Raw genomic sequence first — 11,463 nt, 5'->3', positions numbered from 1 at the left:
AACAAAATGGATACTTTTTATGTTCATTCATTTTTCCTGAAATAGACAGGCACACTGACACACTGAACATTTAATTGCTTGTCAAAGCCACAATGTACAGCTCCACTAAAGACCGTTATTTTTGCTCCTTTGTGAGTTACACAACCCAATCTATTGCAATGGCTTTATTTGGGTGGGTAACGTGAAGGACACGAACTCCCAGCGGCCTGTGCGAAGGACAACACTTTTATAGAGTTTAGTCATAAACCTATCTTGGTAGTTGTAGTTCCCGTAGTCAGACTGTTTCCTTGTAGCCTTCATGAGGCGGATTCTGCTCAGCAGAGGGAAGTAGATATGAAAATAGGGGCCAGGTAACTCTCTTTGTCTAAATATGCTTTCTACTTTGATAATCGTGTTACTGCACTACATTATAATGCATTTCAAGCCCTCCAGTGTGTCAATTTTGTCTACGCTATTTATGGTAATGCAAATGCCAACACAGTTGGTCGTTTTACTGTATACCAGTGGTCAGTGTTACGGCACAAAATTACCGCACATGATTACATGACGTTGAATGTTCTATTATTGGTTTCGCTTTGCGCAAATAGGCACGCGCGTCTTTGAAAAGCAATTGGCAACATCTGAACGTAATCGTGCATGTGAAAGGCTAGGCCTACATCAATGCTTACAGGCATGCTTACACCTTGATGTTGTAGTCAGGAATATCTCTGGCTTGTCCAAAAATATCAAATTGCTGCAATCTTACGAAATGTGGTCCGCAGCGAAATTACATTAGAAACATGACATGATTTCACAGACAATTGCACATGCAGCAGTTGAGGGCGACGTTGTTTGTTGACATCCGGTAGGGCTACTTAATCTGCGTTTACGCAGGCAGCCCAATTATGATATTTTTTTTGCCACTAATTGGTCTTTTGACCAATCACATCAGATGCTTTTAGAGCTGATTTAATTGGTCATAACACCAATTAGTTCGAAAAATATCTGAATTTGTCTGCCCGTGTAAATGCAACCATCGTAGCAACCATTGTAACAAGGGCTGTGGTATACTCGCGGGAAACTAGGGCTACCTGGGTGAAGTAACCCATCCACGCCGGTACTTGTACACTGGTGGGTCTGGGTTTATTGCTTGCGTAGCCACAATTCATTATATGATAACACTGTAACAGGTTATCTTGTTATGATTTGCAGATTGCATGTCTCCAGATCAATGTGCCATCTAACATTTGTCATTTGAATATAGGTATTTCTACCCCGTGACACAGTCCATGTGTTATCAATATAGCCTAGTGAAATGCTAATTCATAATTAGCCTACACTCAATACAATTGTATTAAATGAATCTCAATCTGGAGAAACTATGGTAGAGATCCTTGGTATTGGACTTGTAACCGGAAGGTTGCAAGTTCAAACCCCCGAGCTGACAACGTACAAATCTGTCCTTCTGCCCCTGACCAGGCAGTTAACCCACTGTTCCTAGGCCGTCATTGAAAATAAGAATTTGTTCTTAACTGACTTGCCTAGTTAAATAAAGGTTAAAAAAAAAATACAAATAAATATGAGCCGCATTACTATTTCCTCTAAGTGGGTGAACTCTATTAGCACGATTCGCAGGGTGTATGTATGCCTTTCATGCCAGTGACCTGGGCTCGCTTCCCCTGCCCTGCTGTTCGCTACACTGGTGTCAGAAGTGGGATGGTGTTTGTGAACTTATGACCCAGCAGTGTGAGGGGCTGAGTTGTCGAGGGCGTAGGGACATGCCTTTCCGTTCTGATGGTGCAACATAGCGATCCTCACTTTGTGAGCCAGCGACCTGGGTTCGCTTCCCTGCCCTGCCATTTGCTACATTATTTAAAGTTTTGCATTGAAATAATACACTCTCTTTGCTCTCTGCCCACAGGATTGTGTGAATTTCTGGAAATATGTCCAAGAAAAGGGGCAGGTAGGTTGAAACACCTGTTCTTGATTATTTCACTGATATTTGAGTACTGTTTTGGGTATTTCCTGTTATGATTTAACCTACACCTATATTCTTCTCTCAGAAAGCGTAGCAGTGGCGAGCTGAGTGAGAGTTCAGGTTTGTCTCCGTCGTCGACCCTAGACCCTAACAACCTGCTGGGCCTGCGGATTGAGCACAATTGGAGGGAGAAGGGCAACCTGACCAAGTGGAAAGGCACAGTGCTGGAACGCCTCACCGTCAACACCTCCTTGTACATGGTCAAATATGACGGCTTCGACTGCGTCTATGGCATCGAGCTGTTCAAAGACGAGCGGGTGTCCAACCTGCAGGTTTTAACAGAGAAAGTCGGTGGGTTCACCTACTATTTGAGTATGTTAAAGCTTTGATTTAAGCATGTTGGTAATGAGAGAATAAATTCTCGACCTGGAATGACCACCAAGCGAATATGTACAAAACACAAAAGAACAGTGTGTGCTGGTCTTTGTTCCAGGTCAGTATGTACACAACAGATTAATCTTAGAAAGGCCTAATTGTAAATAAAAGCCTGCATACCATTATCCCCATTGCTCTCCTTATCTCCTGTACAGCAAACCACAAGATAAAGGTGTTGTCAACTCGATGCAAGATAATTTTGTTCAATCCCAGCACCTAGCTTGTACTGTATATGTGTCAATGTAGAAGAATTGAATGGAATTGGACCTATCCATTACATTCAGATTGAAAGGGCCTAGGGCTGTTTTTTTAAATGGAGTATTTGTTTCCCCATGTTACCTCTCGCCCTCAAAGTACACAAAAAGAGCAATTCTCTCAGTCTAAGTTATTTAACTATTTTAGTAGCCTGGTGGAACCAGCACACGTTCTATTTTGGGGCTCTCGAGTGGCGCAGCGGTCTAAGGCACTGCATCTCAGTGCAAGAGACGTCACTACAGTCCCTGGTTCGAATCCAGTCTGTATTACATCTGGCTGTGATTGGGAGTCCCATAGGGTGGTGCACAATTGGCCCTGTGTTGGCTGGGGTTGGCCCTCATTGTAAATAAGAATTTGTTCTTAACTGACTTGCCTAGTTAAATTAAATAATCTGAAACCAAAAGTGAGTGTTCCGTATTCTTGACCAGGCTGCTATTTGAGTGTTTTTCAAAACTATAAATCCTTCTCTATACCTCCATAGTAAACAACAAGATCAAGGTGCCCCACGATGCGCCAGAGTTGGTGGGCAAGGCTGTGGAGCACCTGTTTGAGAAGGAGGACGGTGAGAAGAATGAGTGGAGGGGCATGGTGCTTTCTCGCGCCCCCATCATGACCAACTGGTACTACATCACCTATGAGAAGGACCCTGTGCTCTACATGTACCAGCTCTGGGACGACTATAAGGACGGAGACCTCCGCATCCTCCCTGAAGCTGGTGCGAAACACTTTAATTTACTCCATATAATTATCTTAACCTTTAGAAGAGGACTTTTATTTACTCCATATAATTATCTTAACCTTTAGAAGAGGACTTTTATGTACTCCATATAATTATCTTAACCTTTAGAAGAGGACTTTTATTTATTCCATATAATTATCTTAACCTTTAGAAGAGGACTTTTATTTACTCCATATAATTATCTTAACCTTTAGAAGAGGACTTTTATTTACTCCATATAATTATCTTAACCTTTAGAAGAGGACTTTAATTTACTCCATATAATTATCTTAACCTTTAGAAGAGGACTTTTATTTACTCCATATAATTATCTTAACCTTTAGAAGAGGACTTTTATTTACTCCATATAATTATCTTAATAATTATCTTATTATCCTTTAGAAGAGGACTTTTATTTACTCCATATAATTATCTTAGCCTTTAGAAGAGGACTTTTATTTACTCCATATAATTATCTTAACCTTTAGAAGAGTACTTTTATTTACTCCATATAATTATCTTAGCCTTTAGAAGAGTACTTTTATTTACTCCATATAATTATCTTAACCTTTAGAAGATAACGTGACAGAGGGTCTGATACAAATCACAGGTCTGTTGCAATGGTTAGTGCTGACACAAGGGAAACCTTAACATTAGTAAAGGAGTTTGTAAACCTAGTTTAACATGAATTAAGGTATTTGTAAAGACTTTAACCCACACATATCTTATCTCCCTAAGAGAAATAGAAATGGTCTTCACTGCATAGGGCAGTTGAAATAGGGACATACAGCACATTATGTGGATGGCCTGGGAGGAAGCCATGTCCACAGTACTATCAGAACCTGAGGATGAAGTAATTGTTGTAAAGTTGAATGAAAGGCAGGTTTGACATGTAAAAGCTAAGGAAAAGATATACAGAAGAGATATACACACGTCTGATTATGCTGGGCAAATGCTGCTGGGGATCAAAGTATACATCCAGAAAGACAACTCAAAATCAGGTCATGAATGGCTTATGAGGCTACTGGGTGAAGTGGTTGTACAACTTGACCTTGTCAAAACCACCTAGAATACAACTGGACCTTGTCAAAACCACCTAGAATACAACTAGACCTTGTCAAAACCACCTAGAATACAACTTGACCTTGTCAAAACCACCTAGAATACAACTTGACCTTGTCAAAACCACCTAGAATACAACTGGACCTTGTCAAAACCACCTAGAATACAACTTGACCTTCTCAACCCCCCCCCCCCCTTAAAAGATTTAGATGCACTATTGTAAAGTGGCTGTTCCACTGGATGTCATAAGGTGAATGCACCAATTTGTAAGTCGGTCTGGATAAGAGCGTCTGCTAAATGACTTAAATGTAAATGTAAATGTTGTAGTCTGTTGAGAGCATGAGAACTGGTCTTACGTGGCTAGCTGCTGAGTAGAGGACCTGAAAGAGGAGGAAGTATTTGTTCTGGTATGTGAAGTAAAACGGCAGACACCATATGCATATCTCTTTTTCTCCTCCTTTATTTTTTTCCCTCGTTTCCCAGAGAACAAACACCTGCTGCCTGCGGACAGGAAGCCAGGCGAGGAGACAGAGAGCCTTGTGGGTAAGCAGGTGGAGTACGTCACTGATAAGGGCGTGAAGAGGACTGGGCTGGTTATCTACCAGGTTCCCGCCAAACCCTCCGTCTACTACATCAAATACGACGACGACTTCCACATCCACGTTTATGACCTTGTCAAAACCACCTAGAATACAACTGGACCTTGTCAAAACCACCTAGAATACAACTTGACCTTGTCAAAACCACCTAGAATACAACTGGACCTTGTCAAAACCACCTAGAATACAACTGGACCTTGTCAAAACCACCTAGAATACAACTGGACCTTGTCAAAACCACCTAGAATACAACTGGACCTTGTCAAAACAACTGGACCTTGTCAAAACCACCTAGAATACAACTGGACCTTGTCAAAACCACCTAGAATACAACTGGACCTTGTCAAAACCACCTAGAATACAATACCTTGTCAAAACCACCTAGGACCTTGTCAAAACCACCTAGAATACAACTTGACCTTGTCAAAACCACCTAGAATACAACTTGACCTTGTCAAAACCACCTAGAATACAACTGGACCTTGTCAAAACCACCTAGAATACAACTGGACCTTGTCAAAACCACCTAGAATACAACTGGACCTTGTCAAAACCACCTAGAATACAACTGGACCTTGTCAAAACCACCTAGAATACAACTTGACCTTGTCAAAACCACCTAGAATACAACTGGACCTTGTCAAAACCACCTAGAATACAACTGGACCTTGTCAAAACCACCTAGAATACAACTAAACCTTGTCAAAACCACCTAGAATACAAACCACCTAGAATATAATCTGACCTGGTCAAACCTCAAAACCACCGAATAGGAAGGACTTTCTGGTCAAAACCACCTAGAATATAATCTGACCTGGTCAAACCTACGTAGGAAGGACCCTCACACCTGTACACCCACCTTGAGGTCGACTCCCATTTGAACTCAGTCAATTCAGGAAGTGAGTTCAAAATTCAGTATTTACCAAATCGAAATATTGAGAAGCTTAATTCATCAATGGAATTTGAATACCTCCCCTGAGTTGACTGGATCGAAATGAAAATCTGCAAACCTGACACATTATTGTGGACATGTTCCCTGCCTTGTCTCATCTAATGGGAGAAGGACTATCAAGGTCAGAAGTTTGCTAAAAGTGTGAAATCTGTGACTTAGATCGAGTAGGCTTTTGTAAACAGCTCAAAGCTTACATCTATTTATTTTTCATTTAAAGTAACTGTCAAACTTTTCCAGATTTCTATGAAATATGACAATGAATTACTTACAATATGAGAAAAGTAGTTTTCCTTCCAAAAAAAAGTAATTAAGTATGTTAAAAAGCAGCTTTTCTGTATTTGAATGGTGTGTGTGTACCCCAACAACATAATGGTGTGGGCGTATACTGGTCATCACAAATTTTAATGCGAGTAGGCCGCTGATTGGCCAGCTCATCCTCCTCAGCAGTATGACATCATACTCTATTTAAACTGTCTGTTTTAGATACAAGTTTGAGGTGGTGTTTTTGAAGTGTTTATTTTTCTCCAATTTATGCTTTGGCCACATGAGTATAGGACGAGTCAACAACATTATTTGGCTTAACAGAATATTAACTTTCTTTAAAGTTACATTTTCACTCAACAGTTACTTTAAGAAACAAGAGATGAAGCAGCAATGTTTTATTTTTCTTAACTTATTTTAGAACATATTTAGCTATCATTTTTATTTATATATTCTGAAATAAAACATGGATACGAACTTTGTACCAGGGCAAAAGCTTTGATACAATGTATTCCCAACTGATGGTTGATGACTTGGTTACTATGGACAATAGAATTTGTGTTTTGTTTGGCTAAGGAAGTAGATATTATCAGTGAAAATGACCTATGTTAATGTTCAAATGTGTTGCTTGAATAGTGCAAGAAAATAATGTTATTTAATAGAAATTATAAACAATTGCCAAGATTTGCCTGCTCATGTTTCAGAAACACCCACACCAGCTAAGCTCACATTTTAATTTGAGTTGGAATTGTTTGACTTAGCTACTAGTTTCATAAATTCAGAGAGTCATGTTTAAGACATTTTGGATTACAACCAACCCGTAGTCATGGTTGAATATTGTAATATTTCTGTCATGTTGTTAGACTGTCATGCCCGTAACTGTACTTACCTTTTGTAAATACCTGTAATGTGTGTCACATTTTTAAAAATACTGCAAAGATGCTTTGGTATTATTTGCTCTTCCTGTTTGATGTTGAATAATGCTTTATTTTGCGATTGCAGCCATTGTTGTTGGTTCATTATTTTTCCCCACTAGTGGTCAGGTTTACTTAGCATTTAAACCTTTTTTTAAAGTAAGGAATTAAACATAAAAGGTCATAAAACTGTTTCATGTTTCTAGCTTTAGTTTTTGTTCTTTGTTCACCTCAGAAATGAAGGTGTAAAAATGTCCCTTATGTGAATGCTTTTGTAAAGCTGCACATATGTTTTAATGGGGCTATTTATCCACACTAAAAAGGTTGATGTTGAAATTGACTTTTGAAACTAGCAGTTGTTGAGAGAAGTTGAACAAAGATAAAGACCTTTTATCTTTATCTGTGTGGCCGGTGAATATTCCTTTCCAGTAGTGGCATTTTGCCAGAGAGATGACATTTTACAATGCCTAAGAAGGCCCGAAATAATTCAATTTAGTTTTAAAAGTAATGTTACCTCAAAATGACACTTAATTTAGATCTTAAATTCTACATACATTTGGAAACTTGTTGTCCTCCTCTCTTGTGTTCTGCTCTGTCATTCTCACAGTGTTTGCTAGCTATTAAAACCATAAATTATTTCATCATGCCCATCAGACAGTCAGTGGTATTCAAAAGCTCTGTTTGGGAAAATATCAGAATTTTCTCTCCTCCCTCCGTTGTTACAGTGCTTTATTGTGTAGTTTGCAAGTTTACAGGACTGTCGAGATTCAGAGGAAATATATTTACCATGTTATTTTGCTGCTTTCTACAAAAGTTGATTATTTAGTAAGCTTACAAGTGTTTAATTTTCCGTTTTGTCTGTTTGTGTAACAACACTATCATGGATAATAAAAGAGATATTTTTTGCACAAGGTGTGTGTTCCCAGCTCCTGGTACATAGCATATCTCCCATATTCCTGTGCATGAGAATATGGCGAGAGGGAGAAGTAGAATGAGTATAAGGAAGCGGGCATACAATTACATTGTGTATTTGCCTATCTTTTTTTTAAAACTATTTTCTACATTGTAGAATAAAATGTGAAATAACACGTATGGAACCATGTAGTAAACAAAAGAGTTAAACAAATCGAAATATATTTTATATTCTTCAAAGTAGGCACCCTTTGCCTTGATGACAACTTTGCACACTCTTGGCCTTCTCTCAACCAGCTTCACCTGGAATGCTTTTCCAACAGTCTTGAAGGAGTTCCAACATATGCTGACGACTTGTTGGCTGCTTTTCCTTCACTCTGCGGTCTAACTCATCCTAAACCACCTCAATTAGGTTGAGGTCGGGTGACCGGAGGCCAGGTCATCTGATGCAGCACTCCATCACTCTCCTTCTTGGTGAATTAGCCCTTACACGCCCTAGAGGTGTGTTGGGTCATTGTCCTTTTGAAAAACAAATGATAGTCCCCCAAAGCGTAAACCAAATGGGATGGTGTATCGCTGCAGAATGCTATGGTAGCCATGCTGGTTAAGTGTGCCTTGAATTCTAAATAAATCACAGACCGTGTCTGTCACACCTCCTCTTCTAGGCTTCACAATGGGAACGAAGATCATCCGTTCACCTACTCTGCGTCTCACAAAGACACTGGTTGGATTCAAAAATCTCAAATTTGTACTCATCAGACCAAAGGACAAATTTCCACCAGTCTAATGTTCATTGCTCATGTTTCTTGGCCCAAGTAAGTCTTGTTATTATTGGTGTCCTTTAGTAGTGCTTTCTTTAAAGCAAATTGACTATGAAGCCCTGATTCATGCAGTCTCTGAACAGTTGATGTGTCTGTTACTTGAACTCTGTGAAGCATTTATTTGGACTACAATTTCTGAGGCTGGTAACTCGAATGAACGTATCCTCTGCAGCAGAGGTAACTCTGGGTCTTCCTTTTCTGTGGTGGTCCTCATGAGAGCCAGTTTAATCATAGAGCTTGATAGTTTTTGTGACTGGACCTGAAGAAACTTTGAAAGTTCTTGAAAGTTTTCTGAAATGTCTGACCTTCATGTCTTAAAATAATGGTGGACTGTCATTTCTCTTTGCTTATTTGAGCTGTTCTTGCCATAATAAGGATTTGGTCTTTTACCAAATAGGGTTATCTTCTGTATACCAACCCTACCTTGTCACAACACAAATGGTTGGCTCAAACGCATTAAGAAGGAAAGAAATTCCACAAATGAACTTAACAAGGCACACCTGTTAATTGAAATGCATTCCAGGTGACTACCTCATTAAGCTGGTTGAGAGAATGCCAAGAGTGTGCAAAGTTGTCATCAAGGCAAAAGGGTGCCTACTTTGAAAAATCTCAAATATAAAATATATTGTGATTTGTTTAACACTTTTTTTGGTTACTACATGATTCCATATGTGTTATTTCATAGTGCTGATGTCTTCACTATTATTCTACAATGTAGAAAAGAGTAAAAAATAAAGAAAAACTCTTCAATGAGTAGGTGTGTCCAAAGTTTTGACTGGTTTACAAGTCAAAGTTTACATACACTTAGCTTGGAGTCATTAAAACTCATTTTTCAACCATTCCGTAAATTTCAAGTTAACAAACTATAGTTTTGGCAAGTCGGTTAGGACATCTACTTTGTACATGACACAAGTCATTTTTCCAAAAATTGTTTTACATACAGATTATTTCACTTATAATTCACTGTATCACAATTCAAGTGGGTCAGAAATGTAGATACACTAAGTTGACTGTGCCTTTAAACAGCATGGAAAGTTCCAGAAAATTATGTCATGGCTTTAGAAGCTTCTGATAGGCTAATTGACATAATTTGAGTCAATTGGAGGTGTGTGTGGATGTATTTCAAGGCCTACCATCAAACTCTTTGCTTGACATCATGGGAAAATCAAAATAAATCAGCCAAGACCTCAGAAAAAAAATTGTAGACCTCCACAAGTTTGGTTCATCCTTGGGAGCAATTTCCAAACGCCTGAATGTACCACGTTCATCTGTACAAACAATAGTACGCAAGTATAAACACCATAGGACCATGCAGCCGTCATACCGCTCAGGAAGGAGATGCGTTCTGTCTCCTAGAGATGAATGTACTTTGTTGCAAAAAGTGCAAATCAATCCCAGAACAACAGCAAATGACCTTGTGAAGATGCTGGAGGACACAGGTACAAAATTATCTATATCCACAGTAAAACGAGTCCTATATCGACATAACCTGAAAGGCCACTCAGCAAGGAAGAAGCCACTGCTTCAAATCCACCATAAACACGCCAGACTACGGTTTGCAACTGCACATGGGGTCAAAGATCCTACTTTTTCCTCTGGTCTAGAGGAATAAGGTGGACGCTTGCAAGCCGAAGAATTCCATCCCAATCGTGAAGCACGGGGGTGGCAGCATCATGTTGTGGGAGTGCTTTGCCGCAGGAGGGACTGGGGCACTTCACAAAATAGATGGCTTCATGAGGGATGAAAATTATGTATATATATTGAAGAAGCATCTCAAGTCAAAATTGGAAATGTATTAACAGAATTATAGAACATTATGTAATTATGCAGTTAAATTGAATCGAAAGAAAATAAGTTATTTTACAACAATGCGTTTATTGATTGTAAAAATGATTCTAAAAAGGTATGGAACCCAGTTAAGGGCTTACTTGGTACATCTATCTCATCATGCCCATCTAGTGTGGAGGTTGACAGGAGAATAATCACAAAACCAGTTGATATTGCCAATCATTTTGCAGACTTGTTTACAAAGAAAATGAATTTACTGAGCAACAATGAAGACATACATTCTTCCAAACAAGCTATTGTCCAATGGATTGATGATCATATTATGAGCAATAAGATCTGCTCTTTTAGTCTACAAACGGTGTCAGTGGAGGAGGTGTTAAACCTATTGAAGTCATTACCTGATGGTAAATCTACAGGTTATGGTCTCATGGACAATTTTTTGCTTCGCTGTGCTGCACCCCAGATTGCATTTCCACTGAGATACATATTTGATTGGTCACTGGAAAAAGGGTTGTTTGCAAATGTATGGAAGCATGCGAAACTTTGTCCTATTCCGAAAGACAGCAAAGAACTCATTACTCCTGCTAATAGTCGACCAATTAGTCTACTCCCTACACTCAGTAAGATATTAGAGGGTATTGTGAGTAGACACATGTGGGAGTACATGGATAAGAATGATCTGATTACAGCCAATCAGCATGCTTATCGCAAAAACCATTCCACTACCACTGCATTGGTTGACATAACTGATCAGTGGCTCAATGCTATGGATAATGGCAAATTTGTAGG

General features: G+C 39.2%; 1 protein-coding gene across 1 annotated transcript; it reads left to right on the top strand.

The window, feature by feature from the left end:
• The first annotated feature begins 258 nt into the window (after positions 1 to 258).
• LOC124009830 (spindlin-W-like) lies at positions 259 to 5,268 on the top strand. Its single transcript, XM_046322019.1, has 5 exons — positions 259 to 350; positions 1,901 to 1,942; positions 2,043 to 2,308; positions 3,129 to 3,362; positions 4,911 to 5,268. Exons 2-5 carry the CDS (start codon positions 1,923 to 1,925, stop codon positions 5,114 to 5,116), a joined length of 726 nt encoding a protein of 241 aa, XP_046177975.1. The 5' UTR covers positions 259 to 350; positions 1,901 to 1,922; the 3' UTR covers positions 5,117 to 5,268.
• The last annotated feature ends 6,195 nt before the right edge of the window (positions 5,269 to 11,463 follow it).

The sequence above is a fragment of the Oncorhynchus gorbuscha genome, linkage group LG22 (genome assembly GCF_021184085.1).
Source record: "Oncorhynchus gorbuscha isolate QuinsamMale2020 ecotype Even-year linkage group LG22, OgorEven_v1.0, whole genome shotgun sequence".
Classification (NCBI taxonomy): Eukaryota; Metazoa; Chordata; class Actinopteri; order Salmoniformes; family Salmonidae; genus Oncorhynchus; species Oncorhynchus gorbuscha.
This window is presented reverse-complemented; position numbering and strand designations above follow the sequence as displayed.